General features: G+C 37.4%; 1 protein-coding gene across 1 annotated transcript in view; it reads left to right on the forward strand.

Moving 5' to 3' along the window:
- pparg (peroxisome proliferator-activated receptor gamma) overlaps positions 1-22,500 on the forward strand; it is an 80,648-nt gene that overhangs the window by 199 nt on the left and 57,949 nt on the right. Inside the window, exon 1 of the mRNA XM_061938667.2 lies at positions 1-408. This exon is cut by the window's left edge and continues 199 nt beyond it. Within this exon, the coding sequence (XP_061794651.2) occupies positions 357-408 (52 nt within the window). The 5' untranslated portion in view covers positions 1-356. The remainder of the gene's footprint in view (positions 409-22,500) is intronic.

A 22,500-nucleotide genomic window follows, 5' to 3' on the forward strand; every position in this document is an offset into this window, starting at 1 on the left:
GAAGGAGGAGGAGGGAGGGGAGAGAGGCAGGCCGGAGGCCGCCGCAGCTGCGACACTTTCCGGCGTTGTTGAAGCCGAGCCCCGGTGGTGGAGGCGACACCGGCGTACAGCGGCTCCTGCCGGTTGAGCTTCCCCGGCGAGGCGGCGCGGAAGCCGGCTTCAGGTCAGTCACGCCCCCGCCTTGGATACCGAGCCCCAGCGGCGGTACTTTGGTCGGACTTGACCCGCTCGCTACTCACTTGGCACAGGGCGACACGAGTTCCACCCGGACAGGGGGTGGTGATGGATGGCTTTGGGGGTGCGGTTAAAGCGTCAGGCGGGCAGGTGTTGGTCTACACTTTGAATGGGACTTTGACATGCAAACACCAGGCACAGATTACAACTATCAAACTGGGCATAGTTTTTCAGGTAAGTCTTAATTTATTTCATTTATTTCTCGTCATTTTGGATTCATGTAACTAAATGTTACAAATTGCTGAGTCATGTGTGGATATTACACAACTTTGTGACACTGGGTTACACATGACTCATCATATTTTGGACACAGGATGCTGAATTGTGGCTGATATTTTGCTGACTAGCTCCAGCCTAAAATGACAGTTTTTAAAAAAAAGTTTTAACCATAATGTCTAATAAAAATAAGTACAACAACATATTTATGGATAAGATTCGTACAGAAGCACATCATAGTGCATATCCAGTCATTTACAGAGAGGTGTCAATGTTAATTATGACATTTTGCAAAGTATTGTTTATTGTTTATTGAGGATCCCCATTAGCCGACGCACAAACGCCAGGTTAGTATACCTGGGGTCCTTTTCAAAAGTTCAAAGTAAAATAATAATACACAGATACACAACATACACAAATCCAATTACAAATAAAAGAAAGGAAAAGAAAAGAAAAAGAAAAAGAACATGTCAAAATAATACAAAAATAACAGTACACAGATCCAGTTACAGAACATACGCAAATCCAGTTACAATAAAAGAAAGGGAAAGAGAAAAAAAAAGTTCTCAAACTGATAAGTCTAAAAAGTGACTTTACATGTTTCTTAAATGCTTTTTTTTTTACTGGGAATAGTCCTTGTTATCCTATAATCAAAACTTGAAGGAAATTAGGATTAAGAATCAGAATCCACATACTTTGAGTAAACATAAACAAATATTAAAAATTAAGAATTAGCAAAATGTTTGCTCTTTAAAATATATATTTGGGAATTTTTGGGGCTGAGAACATAAAAAACAACCCATTAAAATGATAATAAAAACTATTTCGAATTTCCATATCATAACAACGTTATTTATAAAGCCCTTTAAATATAACCACAAATGATAGGCAAGGGCTGAAAACTAATGAACTAATGACAGAGCACAACTTTTTTGTGGGTTTAAAATAATAGTTTAAAACAGGCGTGTCAAACTCATTTTAGATCGGGGGGCCACATGGAGAATTACCTGTTGTGGTTAATAGTATTCTATCGTTATTTGTCGTTATTTATATTTTCTGAATAAATTATGTGATAATGTTCATCAGTCAACTCATTGGTGTTCATTTTCAATCTATCAAGATAAAAAAAAAATTATATCAAAATCAAATTACAAGATGGTATTTATGTAGTTTGATCATTTTCCTCGATTTATGTACTAACATCATGTGATTTATTTTGTACATATGTAGAATCATCTACAAAGATACAAAGAATTGCTATTGGGACATCCAGTGGACACATTTAGAACAGCTGTTTCTTTCCTTCAAAAATTTCATGTTCATTTTTATACTTAGCAAACTCATCCCGCGGGCCGGATAAAACCTGTTCGCTGGCCTGATCCAGCCCTCGGGCTGTACGTTTGACACCCTTAGTTTAAAATAACCTTTTACAGGGCGCCAACTAGTGGCGACCCATCAGCGTTCCTGTTCTGTCTACCCTGTCTACCTCTTGAACTTTTTAATTGCAAAGACAATAAAGTGCTTTGCTATCTTTATTTAACACACAAACATAAGGCTTAGGTCAGGCTGATTAGAAAAATAAGTACTAATTTGATATACTGCATAAGAACAAACTTTATAAGGAATATAAAATAAATGTACATCCAATATGTTGTGCTAAAATAAATAAACTAAATGAATATATCGAGGACATAAAGTATGTACGTAAATACAGCTTCACCACTTTAGTCATAATTTTTGCGCTTAAGAAACTTTGACTTAAGCTCCAGCCTTCTACTGTTTGTTCGATATTGTCATTACTGCCACAAATAGTGGAAAAGTGATATTTAATATTCTCATACATTTTCGAAAAGTTTGCCAAATATATATGAACATTTGTTTTTACAGTATATAAAATTGTATTTTGTTTGTTTATGGAAAAATGACAACACACATGGTTTTAAATTAAAAGTTACTTAAAAACACACACACACACATATATATATATATATATATATATATATATATATATATATATATATATATATATATATATATATATGGTAAATGGGTTATACTTGTTTAGCGCTTTTCCACTTTCAAGGTACTCAAAGCGCTTTGACACTATTTCCATATTCCCCCATTCACACACACATTCACACACTGATGGCGTGAGCTGCCATTCAAGGCCCTAACCACGACCCATCAGGAGCAAAGGTGAAGTGCCTTGCCCAAGGATACAACGGACGTGGCTAGGATGGCAGAAGCTGGGATCGAACCTGGAACCCTCAAGTTGCTGGCACGGCCGCTTTACCATCCGAGCCACGCTGTCCCACTTATACATATACAGTGTGTGTGTGTGTGTGTGTGTGATTTTGAATTGTATTCATATCTATAATAATATTATTTGTTTGTTTAGTTATTAAATTACCGTAATCAATATTATTCTTATTTAAATATGTGTTCTACCAAAATGCAGTTATTCAGCTAAATACAAAAATAAACCATACTGAAGCCTTTTTAGCCCTTGTATATTTTTTCTAAAAATACAAAAATAGAAAACCAAAATAAGATTTAAATAAACGTCTCGCTACAATGGGCACACCATTTTTTTACATTCGCATTGATGGTATTATTAGGTCTTTTTGATTAGAAAATAGCATCTTGACTTGGCAATATTTGGTGAAGGTGAGCTCCAAATCTGTCGGATTGTGAAAGCATTAATGTGCAAAGACCCCCTTCAGGCCAGCTTCAAAGATTTTCAACTGGGTTTATCTCTGATTTTCTTTCAGTGTAGCCATTCTTTGTTTCTTTTTTAATGTATGTTTGTACTTATTTTTAAGTTGGAAGGTAAAATTCATCATTTTGAAGTTTTGGGGCACACATGAACTGCATTATTTGTAAGTTTTCCTCTAACTACATGGCTTATTTGTGAAATGTGTAGTTTTAATGAAGCATTTTTGCCTTTTTGAGAAGCTTGTCAATAAAGATGGCACATCTAATAGTTTATATCTTCCTTTGTTGGTTTCATGAATGTTGGATGTTACTCAACTGACCAATTATTCAATTTGCTAAAATGTATCATTAAGACTTGCTGGTCCAGCCAGTTCATGTAAACGGAATTTGTCGAAACTCCCACGCCGAACTGCCAAAACATGACAATTGGACAAAAGGGACTTGACCTTTCGGGAAGGTTATATAAATTGGCGGATGACATCAATAAGAAGTTAAGGGAAGCTAACAAAAGGAAAAACGATCACTGCATAAATGTTTGTTTTTAATCACTAATTATACTAATTATAATGCTTTGAAAAGAATGGATCAAAAATAGATCAATCGTTTACACTTGTCGGAAGGTTTCATCGGGCGTTGGTGAGAAAAAAAAAAGAAAAGCTTATATCGTCAGCACTGATGTAACAGCTATTTTAAATTTGGGGAACTTTAGATCAATTATAGACATCTTTATTTAGAGAGGTTATAAAATGTCTCAGAGTGGTCATCGCGGCTTGTTGCTTAATATGCCTTTCACATTTTTATGACCTTTGACATTCATGTCGTCCAACCCCCACTAAGTTGAGCAAAGTTTGCACTATTTCTAAGCTCTTTAGTTTCCTACAGGACATTACCGGGTCAAACCGTTGCCATCATAAAACCCTCATTTACAATACGGGCAATGTTTTGTAGGATATTTTAAAACTCTTAACTGTCAATCAAATGTCAAAGAAGTTAAATGAGGCCTCTGATTTTATTCCACATTTAAGACACATTTTTGTTTTTATATCAGGGATGTCAAACTATTTTTTTTAGGGCCACTTATAACAATAAGTATATATAAATATTAATATATAATTGCTAGGGATTTTCCGATCAGAGATTTATGCTGCCGATTCCGATACGATCATCCATGAGTGAGATCGACCAGTAACGATACCAATCACTTGTATTAATTGTAAATGTTTTAATTTATTTCGGGTGAGTGCTATTGACAGTTAAAAAATATTTATATTTATATTAAACTAATGATTTAACTATTTCAACTAAATGATTTTAACTTTTTAAAGAAAATAACATCGATCTAATCACTCTAGTATCGATCATAAACTGATAGCGCCCTTGGTGTCTACACCACCAATTTATGGATCGCTTACATTATCCTCTCTATCTATCTTATCTTATTTCCTGTCAATAGCAGCTTACTTTCTGCTGTATTGTGCTTTCATCTAGACAAGCGGCTCCACACTGTGTATGGACTGCTGGTTTGTGAGCCGCAGGAGTAAGAATAAATACAATATCTCCCAGAAAGGATCAGCACTAAAAAGCATTAATCGGCAATGGCGATCGCTTACTTTTAAAGAAAAATCAGCCGATACTGAGCGATATTACACAATTGCCTATGCATTTAATTATTACATTTTTAACGTACAAATTGATGGATTACTTGTTTTGAAATCGCAAGTAATGGTCCATCCATCCATCTATCTTCTTCCGCTTATCCGAAGTCGAGTCGCGGGGGCAGCAGCCTAAGCAGAGGAGCCCAGACTTTCATCTCCCCAACTACTTCGTCCAGCTCTTCCCAGAGGACCCCGAGGCGTTCCCAGATCAGCTGGGAGACATAATCTCTCCACCGTGTACATGGCCTTCCCCGTGGTCTCCTGCAAGTCGGACGCGCCCAAAACAACTCCCCAGGGAGGCGACCGGGGGGCAGTCTGACCAGATTCCCGAGCCCCCTCATCTGGCTCCTCTCGAATGACAGAGCTTCTCACCCTATCTCTAAGGGAGAGCCCCGTCACCTGACAGAGGAAACTCATTTCGGCCGCTTTGACCCGTGATCTCGTCCTTTCAGGGGGTTCTGGCCGATATTAGAATTTCCCAAATAAGAATAGTGGAACCTCAATTTATGAACGCCTCTATTTGCAACCTTTTCGGTCTACGAACCTTTAGATTGAGCCAATTATGCCTCTGTGTGAAAACTATGTCTCGCCGTACGAACGCTTCATTCATTTATTTATTCATCTTTCCTGTACATGCGGGCACAGCTATTATGAAGAGGCGGAGCGCCTACGCCACATCCTGTTTATATATTTGCGAAGAGTAGGCAGTGGCAGCGGTGCCAATATATTAAATATATTCACATGTACAGAGAGAAAGAGCAAGACTAGGTTGAAAAACTTGTGTTGTTTTGCTAGCAGGTAAGCATTTCCGAACCTATCATTTGCAAAAAAGCTCACCTTTTATCAAGCACTTCGAGGATTTTGTCGGCGAAGGGGGTTTCTACTGCAGAAAGCTTTTAACTCTATCGGCCTTTTAAAAAAAAAAAGAAGATCCCTAAGTGGACGTGTAATACAGCTGAGGAGAAGGCACACCCGGGACACAAGTCGATGAAGGACCGCCTTTCACAACTCTGAAACTCTCAGACTATTAAAAAAAAATGCCACAAATATTCACCGTCACAAGGTAAAAAGGATTTTGCTTTGTTTGTGTTTTATTGTAGCAACATGGTTGGCAACGTTTTGGAGCGTACCAAAAGCAAAGAGACTTTTGTGTGTGTGCACGCATTGAAGTTTAAATTTAAAGTTAAAGTACCAATGATTGTCACACACACACTAGGTGTGGCGAAATTATTCTCTGCATTTGACATATCACCCTTGATCACCCCCTTGGAGGTGAGGGGAGCAGTGGGCAGCCCGGGAATAATTTTTGGTGATTTAACCCCCAATTCCAACCCTTGATGCTGAGTGCCAAGCAGGGAGGTATTGGGTTCCATTTTTATAGTCTTTGGTATGACTCGGCCGGGGTTTGAACTCACAACCTACCAATCTCAGGGCGGACACCCTAACCACTAAAGCTGGCTGTTGTATTGTTTGGACAGAAAAATAGATTTTTGAGCTATTACCCGCTTGTTTTGTTGGTTTGATATGTATGCAGTATATATACACAATACAGTGTATTCAAAGTGAGCTTTTTTTAAAATAAAATAAAGACTTTTGTCGAGGTTAGAACCAATCATTCATGTTTACATTGTTTCTTACCATACAAACTTTTCAGATTGCGAACCATGTTCAAGAACAATTTAAGTTCGTAAATTGAGGTTCCACAGTACATCCACACTGTATCCACTGTTAAAAATGTCATATTATGATTATTTTTCTACATTTAAAACACTTCTTTGTGGTCTACATAACATGTATAGGTGGTTGTTTGGGCGAAATTTTGAATACATTATGTTGTACAGACCGTTTTCAAGCTGCTTTCGGACTTTTCTTAAGTTTGAACTATAGAGGGCTTTGGATTTTTGGCTAAGTATCCCACAATGCATTGCCGGCAGCCATATTGAGAGGCAAGCGCCATCATTCACGATAGTGTTACACGTAATATTTACCAACTATTCCTTGGAAAATAACATTGCACGGGCTGTGATACGATGGAGAAATACTGTGTCACGTGATAAGAAGTCCCTATGTCGTTATAAGGAGAAAACAGCCGTAATTGGATGTGATGATCCTTACCCCATCGACAAGCCTCAGTGGAGCAGAGACCATGACATCTTTCCTGATACTTCATACTCAGACTTTGTGAAGGACCTAATTTTCCAACCCCAGCCCATTTTACACTTTTAAAAACTTTCAAAATGATAAGAGCCTAGAAAGCTATGACCGGTTTGTTTGTGGATGGGTTTGTGACGTTTATCTATAAACTAAGTGGATATCGTGTCGTCAAGGCTCGAATCATGCACTCTCAGAAATGAACAGACCCAAGTTTGAAACTCTGGATAATCATGGCTAAACAATCTAAGGTCATCTCAGCACACTGTGATTGGGAGAATGCTGTTGTCATGTTGCGTCATTTTTGTTTTATGTGGAGGCTATAGTCCGGATGAGAGAAGTGAGTACAGTATTCATAATCAATACAACTACTGTCAAAGTTCTTTGACCAAGCACATCAAGTTGATGCAAAGTGGGGTTGTCATTTATTTTAGATTAATTTTTACTTACAAAAGGTTCTTAATTACCTAAAATGAAATGATCCGAACAAACATAAAGTCGTTATAGCCCGTCATATATGATTGCAGCAATCCATGCTCACCCTTCTTTTCAGCCGCTTCCGTCTGTCCAGAAATACGCTTAGGAATTCGATAAAAGATAGTAATATTTCTTCAACCTCGATTATGGAAGTTGACAATCGCACACGTCGTCGGCATTATGAGCAACAATGACCGTGTTTACAAATGAAGCTTACTAATATGGCCACTGAAAATGCATTGTGGGAAATCTGGAAAAATCCTAAGCCCTCTATAGGCTGCTTTGTATTAGAAATGGCAACAGCTGAGGATGCATATGCATGTACGAGCTAGTCTGCCCCACAATCGTCAGATTACAATGTGGGACGCGCGCAAAGCACTTTGGGTAAATCACAACCATATATAAAAATATAAAAACGTCACTAAATGGGCAAATTCCAAACGATTGTTTCCCGGCAGTATGAAGGAAGGTAAGATTGTTTTATAACTATCTCCGCAATGCCTCCTCAGTTTGATTTCAAATTTTCAGGATTTATGCAGATCTTAAATACATAACAGCAGGTACCAATAGGTAAGAAAAATTGGTTTTGCTTAAAAGGACCCCTTTAAAAAAGATTGCGGCCAGAGGCTTCCAAAACTGTAACTGCGAGCTCACGCTCAAATACATGAACTTTATGATTGGACGCTTTGGTATTTGGAGTATCGAACATTGTGTAAGTCAGAAAAGTGGAAAATCATTATAGGTCATCTTTAAGCATTAAACTATTCCATTCCAGGGTCAAAGTGTTGCCTTCTACAAACTAACCGACCATGCAGGTGCAAAAATAAGTGAACCACTGTTGATATTAAAACATGAAAACACTTAGTCTTAACTGTAAAGACAAGGGTGCGCACACTCATTAAAATACGTTAAACACCTTATCATAAGAAAAAACATAGGAAAGTCTGTCTGTTTTGAAGATATACAAGTTTACTTAACGATTATCTTCTTGTCACACACAAATGCCAGAAAGCCCAAGAAAAAGCAAAACATGAATTAGTTAGAGTTAATCCTTTGAAGCAGGCTTGACCACAGTTTTGTGTGGTGCACTAACGTCCCCAGTGGTATGTCACGCACGATAACCGCCCATCATTTTTGAGACAAGTGCTGTAAAGATCGAAAGAAATAGGAAAAAGATCAGTTGATTAGTTATTTTATTGATGTTCACTGAGCTCAGGAGGTCTTAGGTGCATACAGACAGCTGGAACTCTGGACTTCTGCTGAGGCAGTAATATATTAAACATTCCATTGATACATTCAACTGTTGGGTATACATTTTCTAATGGAGGTGTGCGTGCAATCCGTGCATGCATGCATGCATGCGTGCATGTGGGTGTGTGTTAGTGTGCGTGCGTGTGTGTGTGTGTGAATGACTCAGACTTTGTACGGTCATAAATGGAGGGAGTGTCTGAGATACCCTACTTTAGTATATTTATGTTGCTCCTCACGTGGCTCACACAAATACTTGTTTGCATTGTGTTTGCCACACACAACACATACAGTAGACAATAACTAAGGGCTGACAATTGGTTGTTGTTTACAGAAAGCCAACCTTTGATTCTCTTCTATCAGAGGGCATTAACATGTTGTTGACTTAGTTTAGCCTTAAGAGGTCATGTCTTTATTTTTTAAATGAGATGTAATTATTAACCCCCAAGGCCAGACATGTAACCATTTTTCCTGCAATATAAAAACTAAAACTTGTTGTAAAACTGTTGCAGTTAAATTTTTAGCTCCTACTCTACCACGCGGGCTAAGTGAGAACCTGCAATGGTCACTGAAATAACTCTAAACTGATTAAATGGAAAAAATAAATAAAATACCGGAATTTGCCAAAATACATATTGTACGAGTTACACAACTTTGTGAACACACATCTGGAGCTCTCTGGTAACTAAGCTCTTTGTTTGCAGACGCAAAAATGAACCAAACAGGTGGTTCTCTGTCCTCTGAGCAGATCCTTTCACATGTTGAAAGATACTAATCGTTATCCTTCATTAAGCATGCGGCCACGATTGGTTGGTTGGCATTTCTGTGTGTTTTAACAATTTCACTTTCCTTTACTTTCACGTTCTGCCTTCAGAAGAGTCAGCCTCAGCCTTGGGAAACCTAACGATTACAGTTAGAAAGTTAACAAAAGAACAAACAAAGGTATGTACATCAGTGAGGCACAGCTATATTATTTACATATTTCACGCACACATAAACTTTTATCTTTTAGTGGTTACCATGTTTACGAGGGGTGTGCAATTTTTCTACTTTAAATGGCGATTCGATATGAATCTCGGATTTTAAACTCCTTCCATCAATCCACAGAGCCTTATGAATGAACTCCGAGACATTCAAAAGTTTTGGTTTCCATGATTCTCTGTCCGAAATGTCCTTCTAAAAAGATTCTCCTGTTGGTCTTTCTTTGCTTCTGAGCTGCATCCGCTCCGATACATTCTTGGTAGTGTCATGTTCGTAGCACAATCTCAGATCATTTCTTGATGCTTCCTGCTATTTAACATCAGCATAGCCATTAGTGATGTAATATTTGTAATCTGTGTCAATATTACAGCGGACCTCACGTACCACAGATAACTGGTAACTTGTAAGGAACCACAGAGGCTAGTGTGACGCCGTGACGCCATAAGTTAACCGGAAAAGCAATATATTGATCCGCGTTAAAAGGAAATAAGCACCCCTCAGTGTACGGGAGGCACATGGTGTGTGACCAATAGTCGCATTAGAGAAAGTGCACGGATTATTGGACTTCACACGTTGGTGTGAAAATACAAAAAAACAAACTATTTGAGAAATCAGACTAATTTAGTGCATGGAAACATAGTCATTGTCATGTGATTGGTTGGTGACCAGTCCAAAGTGTACCTTGCCTCTCGCCTCAAAGATAACTGGGATAGGCTCCAGCTCACACATGTCTTTCCATAGACAAACTCCAAAGTCATTTCCTCCACGTTCACTGTCTGTAAATGCAATGAGGTCTATGTGATTATGCAAGGGTTTATTTTTAGTAGAGAGGTGTACATTTTGGACAAGCAGCAGTCCACTAAATAATGAAGAGAAACAAGTTTAGGAACAGTATCGAGTATGACGTTAGAGGAGTTGGAGTTCCCCCTTGAGGTGATTGCACACCCACTGGCCCATCCCAAATGGAACTCCTAAAAATGGAAAATACATCACGGAAAGCCAAGCAATTGTAAAAGATGGTTGTGTATTTCCGTGTGTCAGTAATTTTGGTTGACAGATGATTAATCTAGGGCAGTCCTTGATTTAAAACCCTTATTAACCATACAGGCAGTGTTTTAAGTAACTAACTAACCCGTATTCCATTCAAGGGTGAAAAGAAGTGAATTATTGTTGGTATTAAAATGAAAACATACATATAATAATTTAAATTCATTATAGGGGTTATAATCACATGAAATTACATGATCGCGGTTATTGTGACCAAAATTATCAGTGTTATCATTACCACGGTATTGTTGAATGTGCTCAAAAAGTACTTACACACATAGAAATATTTTACCAAAGTTATATTTAAAAAATAAAATAAATATAGACACTATACTTCTTGGCAGAGGAAACTCTAAGTAGTTTAAGAGATGTATTTTTTTTATTTGAGTGTTTAATAATGTTTATGTTATTATGTTAATTTGTCAAAGTTTGAGATAGGTTTTTTTTAAATATAAAGACAAAACAGGATGTGCGTTTCGGTTTATGTGACGTCACACAAGTTAACTTCCTGTTGTAGACACTTCCCTGTCAAAATCCTGTAAGATCGATTAGAAGGAGCACAGCCTCTAGATTCAATGTGCACAATTAAATAGCTTAGTTGATCAATCAGTAATGTGTTTATACAATTCTAGATTGGGTAATGTTGTTTCTTGCTTTTGAGCTAGTTAGCGATACTTACGGGACAAGCGGTAGAAAATGGATGGCTGGATGGAATACATCCTCATATGAATATGTTGCATTCACAAGTAATTAAAAAACACTTGCAGTACAGTGATACCGCTCTGTTTTTAACGGATTGCGCAATCACGACAGTGTGACGTGTTGTGGCGTAAAGCTCTGTGTAGCATGCACCTGATTGTATCAGTTGATGTAAATATAATCATTTGTGTGAGCACATGCTCATTCCAGTCCATGCATTATTGGATACAAGAATACAAGCACTTTGATGAGGAAGGTGAGAAACACTATTGAATTCAAGACTGCTAAGTGTGGCTCTTCTCTCCCTTCTAATCGGCGTCTTTGCCAACAAATGTTTTTACAAAAGGTTAAAGCAGGGGTGTCAAACGTAAGGCCCGATCAGGCCCGCGAACAGGTTTTATCCGGCCTGCAGGATGAGTTTGCGAAGTATAAAAATGAGCCGAAATTTTTGAATGAAAGAAACTGCTGTTCTAAATGTGTCCACTAGATGTCACAATAGCAATTATTTGTATCTTTGTAATTGATGCTACATATGTAAAAAAATAAAACACATGATGTTAGTGCACTAGTCGAGGAAAACGATCAAACTACATAAATAACATCCTGTAATTTGATTTTTATATTATTTTTATCTTGATAGATTGAAAATTAACACCAATGAGTTGACTGATGAACATTATCACATAATTTATTCAGAAAGTATAAATAATGACAAATAAAGGTAGAATACTATAAACCAAAGCATGTAAGTGTGAAACAACAACAACATTATGATTTGTACATTTTCAGAATGTGCTTGTTTCTATTTTTAAACAAAGAAAACAATCTGAAGTTGTCTTTATTTTTAAGTTATCGTGCCTTGATTTTACCAGTCCGATCTAAAATGAGTTTGACACCCCTGGGTGTCAAACTCCAATGTTTAAATGTTCATTTAAATGTTCATTTAAACATTTCATTCATAATTTATATGTATTTTTCTGCATGTAAAACTTTAATTATTCTTTAAAAAAGGTGCTTTGTGTTCATATATGTGGGTGTCTGGAAGGGATACATTTGATTTACTGTATTTCTTAATGGAAAAATGTATTTGTATTCGTTACATTGGATCTTCTTTAGACCTTTTGGAACGGATTATGAACAAAAACTGAGGTTCCCCTTTAATTTATTTATTGGTGCACTTTAGCATCTTTTTGATTTAGACAGGGTGATTTACTGCGGCCTTTGCTCCAATTTCCGTTTTGGAAAGATGCGGGAGCAGGGCACAGCTCATCAGGTCAAACCTCTTTTGGGAATTGACTCATATTTCCCCACATGCAGCAAGCACTCTTGCATGCCCTGCTAACAACGATCCTACTATATATTCTCATTGATTATCTCTATCAAGGAGTTTTTGATCGCTCATATCTATGACCAACAAAATTATATGTTTGGCTCAAGAATGACACGTCTGCGCACGTGCGTCGGCGCAAAGGAGAACCGCGTCATCTTTTGTCGTGTTATTGTTTGAATGCAGCACACTTTTCCTGTATTTCCAGGAACCAGGAACGACCCTTCCCATGTTCTACCTAAGCCTGTTCTTTCCATGTTGCTTCCTCGTCACTCCCTCTTTGTCTGTCAAACATTTCTGCTATGAAACTGAATTTGTATTGATGCTATTGGACATTTTGACCTGAATTGAACTTGCCCCATGTTATGAATGGAGGGACCAGCCTAGGTTAAACTATTCATTGTTACTAGGGCACATCAGCTCACTATGCACATATGTTTTAGTAGGATACCAGGACAGTGTGTGTGTGTGTGTTGTTGTATTTTTACCCTTCTTGAGACATCAACAAGGAAAGGTATCGTCCATATGAGGACCGGTGAACAAGTTAGGACAGACATCATGGTCCCAATACGGAAAACCATTGCATCTAATAGAGAATGTCTCATTTGCACCCCTGGTGGTGAAATCTATCAAAATTAGGGTGGTCCCAAAAAGGAGGGATTTTTCAAATTGACTGTGTGTCGGTTTTAAAAGTGCTTCCCCTCTGGTCAACATATGAAATAACAAGTGTTTGTAAGAAATTGAAATGCGCCCCCTTTGGCCAAAATTAATGAAAAAAATAAAATACATATGTATATACAGACATACTGTAATAACTTGAAGTAAATAATGAAGAGTAAAAACCAATTACAAACAAAAAAATCCAAAAATAAATTAATTAACTAAAAGCAGTCTTTTTCTCACAATGTGTCGACTTTTTTCTTATAAAATTGGGAACAATTCCTCATATTATTTCTGCCTTTTTTAATATTTCAATATTTTCTCGTTAAATTGTTATTTTTTTATGTAAAATTATTACTTTTTAATGCAAAATGGTGACATTTTAAATTGTTTTATTATTGTTGTTGTCTTAAGACTATTTCATGTAGGTTTGTTTTAAAAGCACTGAGCTGGATTGCTGTCCAATTTCGTTGTTTCCATGCAATGACAATAAAGGTATTCTGATTCTGATTTGTCATATAAAATTCTGACTTTTATCACAATATTGCCAAATTTTTTGTTGTTCTTGTAAAATACTGAAATTTTTGAGTAAAATTATGACTTTTGTCATAATTTTGCCAAGTAAAATTCCGATTATTATAATATTGCCGACAAGTTTTCTTATAAAATTGTGACTTTTGTCGAGTAAAATTGCGACTCTTTTCATAAAATTGCCAACATTTTTCACAAGAAGCTTTTTTTATATTTGCATAGTATGTATATATTATTAATGTTGGCAATACAAATCTTTATATATCTAGAAAGGGTGGTCCTATAGAGGGAGGCATTTTTCGGAGGTCTCAAGAAGGTAACAAATGTGTGCGTGTGTATGTGTGTGTGTGTGTGTGTGTGTGTGTGTGTGTGTGTGTGTGTGTGTGTGTGTGTGTGTGTGTGTGTGTGTGTGTGTGTGTGTGAGACCTTGACTGCACGCACCACTCCTTGCCCTTATCCACCGAGGAAGCTTTTGAGGCTCGAGGGACTCATCAACTATTAACTCATAACTATTTAAAGGAATTGGGGGAGAGTTCATGTCCTCAGATTATTCTGCAAAGTGCTGCTTCCGTGCAAGCAGCTAACACACATACACACACATCCATATGTCGATTTTTGGACAGTGGCCCTGTGCAGGTATTCCCCGATATTGGTTTTCACGTGTGTTATAAGGGCAACTGCACATTTTTGGAAATGTGCGTATCATTCACAATCCCTATGTAAGACAAGAACATATATGTTTTGTTTGTTAAAATGCATTCTAATTTCTAATACAAACCCCAAAACCAGTGAAGTTGGCACATTGTGTAAATGGTAAATAAAAACAGAATACATTGATTTGCAAATCCTTTTCAACCTATATTTAATTGAATAGACTGCCAAGACAAGATACTTAATGTTCGAACTGGTAAACTTTGTTATTTTTTGCAAATATTAGCTCATTTGGAATTTGATGCCTGCAACATGTTTAAAAAAAGCTGGCACAAGTGGCAAAAAAGACTGAGAAAGTTGAGGAATGCTCATCAAACACTTATTTGGAACATCCCACAGGTGAATGGGCTAATTGGGAACAGATGGGTGCCATGATTGGGTATAAAAGCAGCTTTCATGAAATGCTCAGTCATTCACAAACAAGGATGGGGCAACGGTCACCACTTTGTGAACAAATGCGTGAGCAAACTGTCGAACAGTTTAAGAACAATATTTCTCAACAAGCTATTGCAAGGAATTTAGGGATTTCACCATCTAAGGTCTGTAATATCATCAAAAGATTCAGAGAATCTGGAGAAATCACTGCACGTAACATTGAATGCCTGTGACCTTGGATCCCCCAGGCGGTACTGCGTCAAAAAGTGACATCAGTGTGTAAAGGATATCACCATATGGGACCTTCAGACACTTCAGAAAACCACTGTCAGTAACTACAGTTCGTCGCTACATCTGTAAGTGCAAGTTAAAACTCTACTATGCAAAGCGAAAGCCATTTATCAACAACACCCAGAAACGCCGCCAGCTTTGCTGGGCCCGAGCTCACCTAAGATGGACTGATGCAAAGTGGAAAGGGGTTCTGTAGTCTGACAAGTCCACATTTCAAATTGTTTTTGGACACTGTGGACGTTGTGTCCTCCGGAACAAAGAGGAAAATAACCATCTGGATTATTCTAGGCAGCAAAGTTCAAAAGCCAGCAGAGAATCTGGAGAAATCACTGCACGTAAGCAGCAAGGCTGAAAACCAACATTGAATGCCCGTGACCTTGGATCCCGCAGGCGGTACTGCATCAAAAAGCGACATCAGTGTGTAAAGGATATCACCACATGGGCTCAGGAACACTTCAGAAAACCACTGTCAGTAACTACAGTTTGTCGCTACATCTGTAAGTGCAAGTTAAAACTCTACTATGCAACGCGGAAGTAAAAAGTATGTTGCATTAAAATTACTCTGAAAAGAAAACAATTGCAAAAAGTTACTTAATTAATTGTAACAGAGTAAATGTGGCATGCTACTACCCTTCTCTGGTAACATAGTATCCTTAAGAGGCACTCAGTTTGATGCTCTTTTCAAACAGCAGGTTGCTCAGCTTTTAACTTGTCTACATGTATCGCAGACACGTTTCCCGCAACACAACACTTCCTCAATATCCACCAAATAACCCAATGGCTAGGTGCGTTCACGACCAGCGGAATTCTGAACATCAACAGTACAACACAAGCACGTCGTTACACAAACTTAATTTTGCTGAACTTATACACGACTCTTGCATGTCGGATTAACTAGCAAACATGTAAAAGACGTTGTTGAGGGTTTTTGGGAACTTTTTTTAGGGGGCTTTATAGGCGAAACAGGTGAATGCCCATTACAATACCTGCAATGTTAGTGGAAAAAAAGGGGAAAATGTGTGTTATCACTTAAGGATTGGGCAGTTTTAGCTGTTGTGGATAGAAAAAAATGGTTACCATCGAGAAATATTCAATATATTTATTTTTAAAAACCGTGTGTTTGTTATTGCATTCTCCAAACATGTCAATATTTTTACCTTGTAATTCACCTAGTTTATTTTAGCCCATCCTCAGAGGACTAAAGCTTAATTTACACAAACATATGTGTTTTTGTCTTGGTAGGAAAAGCTATAATTGGCATTGATTCCCAGGTAATTCCCTGCAGTATTCACAGGATGATGGCTCCATCCTATTATAGAAATATAACTCTCAGCTGGCCGGTGGATCATAAATAACCTGGAAGGGACTTTTACTTGTTGTGTGGGTTATTTATAGTGGTACACAGATGGCATATATTGGTATATCCTGTCCACACAATATGTGTGCTTTATTACCGAATACTAATATGTTTTTTAACACTACACTGTGTGTGCCCGTCTCAACCACCCAGCGTGTGTCCTTTCCTTTGGCACAACTTAGTTTACATTCAGTCACACCTGTGTCCTGTGATACAAGACACACCTCATGGTATGGAGTGTGCGTGACAGGTTTATTCCATGAAAGTAGATGAATAATTTGTAATTTATGAGAGAGTAATGGAAAGGCTGATGCAACGATAGACAAACAGAACAGATATGTTTTGTTACACTTTTCCTTCAATGCCTTTTTGTTGTTGCGCTTTGTTGTTTCCAGCTGTCAAACTCACCTGGGCGCGTTTTTGACTTCGCCCCTTACTAGCTAAATTAACACAGCGAGTGAATGATTGATTCCAGCTCACTGATGAGATGGTCTACCTTGTCCAAAAGACCTTTGGAGGAAACATAAATAAATTAGATATTGAGACGCAAATCTTAGGTCAAACAGTCTTGACACTAGTTACAAGTTTTGGCATTTCAAAACCGTATTTATATGTAAAGTGAAATGTAAATAGGTTATACTTGTATAGCGCTTTTCTACCTTCAAGGTACTCAAAGCGCTTTGACACTCTTTCCACATTCACCTATTCACACACTGATGGCGAGAGCTGCCATGCAAGGCCCTAACCACGACCCATCAGGAGCAAGGGTGAAGTATCTTGCTCAAGGACACAACGGACGTGATTAGGTTGATAGAAGCTGGGGATCGAACCAGGAACCCTCAAATTTCTGGCACAGCCACTCTAAAAACCGCGCCACGCCGTCCCCATGTAGTGTGGTGGAATGTAGTGGAATCTTTTTTTCACCAAAATGTTGCTTGGGTTTTTGTACACAGTTATCATATGGCCAAACATTGCGTGTAACAAACAGTGTATCGTGTAGAATCAAAAGAGTAAACAATGAATCCCAGTTTGGTAACTCAGTGTCTGTACTTTTTATTTTTAGTACGATTGCAAAATATGCCACCATGGGACCTAAGAAAGTTGCGTTTGCCAGCACTTTAATAAAGAAGGTAATAAACAATGTTGAAGATACCTTTACCCTCCATTTCCTGGCCTCGGCACTTTGCCAACAAGAGTTTTTCATAAGTGAAGTGAAGTAAAGTGAATTATATTTATATAGCACATTTTCTCTATTTACTCAAAGCCAGTGGCGGGCCGTGCGTTTCCCACCTAGGCCTTCAGTGATGTCCGACTTCAAAGATTACAACTCAAAATACCATAATTCATGTCACCACATGACCATTGCTGGAGAAATACTATACAGGAACACATTTACTGCGCATTGAGTCACATCAACAGTGTACAAAACGGGTTATTTTCTGGCGCATTAAAAAATCTATTAAAATACATCAGCAATTAAAACATATCTTATGCGGTACTGTTAAAGTTAAAATTGCAAAAAACATATTAAAAGTGAAAAAATAAAATTATTGAACTAACAATTTGCAGCACCTATTCGACGCCTTATAAGTAGGGATGTCCAATAATGGCTTTTTGCCGATATTCCGATATTGTCCAACTCTTTAATTACCGATACCGATATCAACCAATACCGATATCAACCGATATATGCAGTCGTGGAATTAACACATTATTATGCCTAATTTGGACAACCAGGTATGGTGAAGATAAGGTACGTTTTAAAAAAATTAATAAAATAAGATAAATAAATTAAAAACATTTTCTTGAATAAAAAAAGAAAGCAAAACAATATAAAAACTGTTACATAGAAACTAGTAATAAATGAAAATTAGTTAAATTAACTGTTAAAGGTTAGTACTATTAATGGACCAGCAGCACGCACAATCATGTGTGCTTACAGACTGTATCCCTTGCAGACTGTATTGATATATATTGATATATAATGTAGGAACCAGAATATTAATAACAGAAAGAAACAACCCTTTTGTGTGAATGAGTGTAAATGGGGTAGGGAGTTTTTTTGGGTTGGTGCACTAATTGTAAGTGTGTCTTGTGTTTTTTATGTTGATTTAATTAAAAAAAAAAATTACAAAAACGATACCGATACCGATAATAAAAAAAATGATACCGATAATTTCCGATATTACATTTTAACGCATTCATCGGACATCTCTACTTATAAGCCATTGGTACCCTTGTCGTTGGCTTATTCGAGTGGAAATGGCGAGCATGTCTCCATTATTTCGCCAGAACAGCTGAACTAGCTTCCGTCGTCTCACAAAATGTAGTTTCACTTTAAATATCCTTCTTGAAAATGCCATTGCAAATATATATCTGCTACCGAATCAACGTTTTGTTCTCCTTCTGTGCTATCCCGGTCTGGCTACGGTGAAACAATTCCTGCTTCCTGGTAAATTGAAACTTGTGAATGGATACTCACTTTGGAATGACAAGTGAGTATCCAATCACAGTCTTGTTAACATCAGGCTACTTGGATAGGCTACTGTCAACAACTTGTGATCTGATTGGCTATCGCGATCACTATCAAGTCTATCAACTGTATGTGTTCTCAAATTCATCCGCTAACGGTCCCGATGAGTATCCAATCACAGGACGCGTAAATGTCACGTTCAACGTGAGGCCATCTAGAAGGCCTTACCGACAACAACTCGTGATCTGATTGGCTATCGCAATTGTCTATCAACTGTATGTGCCCGATCGCTTACAGTGCACAGACGCCTACATTGTTGATTCTGAAGGCCTCGGGCAGATTTCATACAGCATGGCAACACAAGCTAGCTGAATTCTGATTGATACAAACTAAAACTAAAAACACTGGAAGGAGCATAATATGACATGAAGAGAATATGAATACTTTTAGATATTTAGGGAAAGTCAATTAAAAAATAATTGTATCTTTAATTATGATCATGATTTCTGGTTATGTTAGGCCAGCAGAGAAGGCCTTCTGGCCCTGACGACACACCACAGCTCAAAGTGCTTTACATTGAGAAACCCATTATCTACATTTAAGCTACATTAACACCAGTGCAGGTGGCACGGGGAGCGTGTTTTGCCCTATTAAACAACAGCAGTGACAAGAATGGCGGAAGCTGGATTCACACTAAGTTTCAAGTTTCTGGCCGGCCGCTCTACCATCTGAGCCACGGCGCACTAATAAAAATAAAAGTGATATTAAAAGTTCATTTATCCGTTTAATTTTATTGGATTGTATTTCACATGGTTTTCTGAATGTAAAACTATATTTTACCTATAAAATGTAGTATGTGTTCATATTTTTGGCTGTCTTGAATGGATTTGTTAGACTTTAATTGTTTTGAATGTGAAAAATTGCTGCGGAGTTCAAGTGACTAAGTGTTTGATCTAGGGTTGTACGGTATACCGGTATTAGTATAGTACCACGATATCATATTCGGTACTATACCGCCTCTAAAAAGTACCGGTCTCCCACCATTGGTGGATCTATACCTAACATCCACTGTAATGATACCAAGTACAGGAGCGTATCTAGTCGATACTACTATGATTACGTCGATATTTTTTGGCATCATAACATCTTCTTTCGGTTTTTTTACATTTATATTATGTTTATAAACTCAGGATATATGTCCCTGGACACATGAGGACTTGGAATATGACCAACGTATGATCCTGTAACGACTTGGTATCGGATTGATGCCTAAATTTGTGGTGTCATCAAAAACTAATGTAAAGCATCCAAACAACAGAAGAATAAGTGATTATTACATTTTAACAGAAGTGTAGCTAGAACATGTTAAAAGAGAAAGTAAGCAGATATTAACAGTAAATGAACAAGTAGATTAATAATTCATTTTCTACCACTTGTCCTTAATAATTTTGACAAAATAATAGAATGGAAAATGACACAATATGTTACTGCATACGTCAGCAGACTAAATTAGGAGCTTTTGTTTTTGCTTACTTACTACTAAAAGACAAGTTGTCTTGTATGTTCACTATTTTATTTAAGGACAATAAGAAAGCTATGTTTAATGTACCGTAAGATTTTTTGTTAAAATAAAGCCAATAATGCAATTTTTGGTGGTTCCCTTTATTTTGAAAATTATCGGAAGGTACCAAAAATTATCGAAATACATTTTGTTATCGTACCGGTACCAAAATATTGGTATCAGGACAACACTAGTTTGACCATTAAGAACATTTTTGTTTTCTTCTTAGGTAGCATAGGTCGTTTGTAAGAAGGTGACTAAAAGTTGCATCCAACTGTGTAAATGTGTAAAACATATTCACAAAGTTGTATTGGAAAGGATTATTAACAAAAACCAAGGTACCGCTGTTGTATTAAACAACATAACATTATCAAAGAACATTGTTAATAACGAAAGAGATTACAAATGCAATGGATAGTAAATCATGTGCAACTGCAGAGTTTATGAACTTTAAAGCATTTGACAAAATTAACTATAATATCTTAATTAACAAATTAGTGTTGGTCTTGAAGTGGTTGAAAAGCTACTTAGAAGCAATCATCAAATATGCTGATGATTCAGTAATTGTTAGTTTGCTAAATGGAGATGAAAGCAGCCACGGCCCCATTATTGACTTTGTACGCTGGTGTGATGAGTCTTACCTCCAGCTCAACTTATCAAAAACAAAAGATATGCTGATCAACTTTAGGAATAGACCCCATGTGACCCAGCCAACTGTGATTAAAAACCAGGTCATTGAATATGTGCACATGTATAAATACCGTGGGACTATAATTGATCAACAACTGAAATTTGAAGCTAACTTTGTAAAAAGGCTCACCAACGTTTGTACTTCTGAGAAAACTGTCTCATTTTAATGTTGACAAGATCATCATGATCATGTTTTACCTTGCTTTTATAGAACCTAACCTACTTAACTAACAAAAACAATACAGTTGTGGTCAAAATTTTACATACACTTGTAAAGAACATAATGTCATGGCTGTCTTGAGTTTCCAATACTTTCTACAACTCTTATTTTTTTGTGATAGAGTGATTGGAGCACATACTTGTTGGTCACAAAACATTCATGAAGTTTGGTTCTTTTATGAATTTATTATGGGTCTACTGAAAATGTGACCAAATCTGCTGGGTCAAAAGTATACATACAGCAATGTTAATATTTGGTTACATGTCCCCTGGCAATTTTCACTGTAATAAGGCGCTTTTGGTAGCTATCCACAAGCTTCTGGTTGAATTTTTGACCTCTCCTGTTGACAAAATTGGTGCAGTTCAGCTAAATTTGTTGGTTTTCTGACATGGACTTGTTTCTTCAGCATTGTCCACATGTTCTCAATGGGGTTTAAGTCAGGACTTTGGGAAGGCCATTCTAAAACCTTAATTGTAGCCTGATTTAGCCATTCCTTTACCACTTTTGACGTGTGTTTGGGGTCGTTGTCCTGTTGGAACACCCAACTGCGCCGAAGACCCAACCACCGGGCTGATGATTTTAGGTTGTCCTGAAGAATTTGGAGGTAATCCTCCTTTTTCATTGTCCCATTTACTCTCTGTAAAGCACCAGTTCCATTGGCAGCAACACAGGCCCAGAGCATAATACTACCACCAACATGCTTGACGGTAGGGGTGGTGTTCCTGGGATTAAAGGCCTCACCTTTTCACCTCCAAACATATTGCTGGGAATTGTAGCCAACAGCTCAATTTTTGTTTCATCTGACATCAAATGGACAAAGATAACACCTTCTGGAGGAAAGTTCTATGGTCAGATGAAACAAAAATTTAGCTGTTTGGCCA

This window comes from Nerophis lumbriciformis, linkage group LG03, assembly GCF_033978685.3.
Source record: "Nerophis lumbriciformis linkage group LG03, RoL_Nlum_v2.1, whole genome shotgun sequence".
NCBI classification, from domain to species: Eukaryota; Metazoa; Chordata; class Actinopteri; order Syngnathiformes; family Syngnathidae; genus Nerophis; species Nerophis lumbriciformis.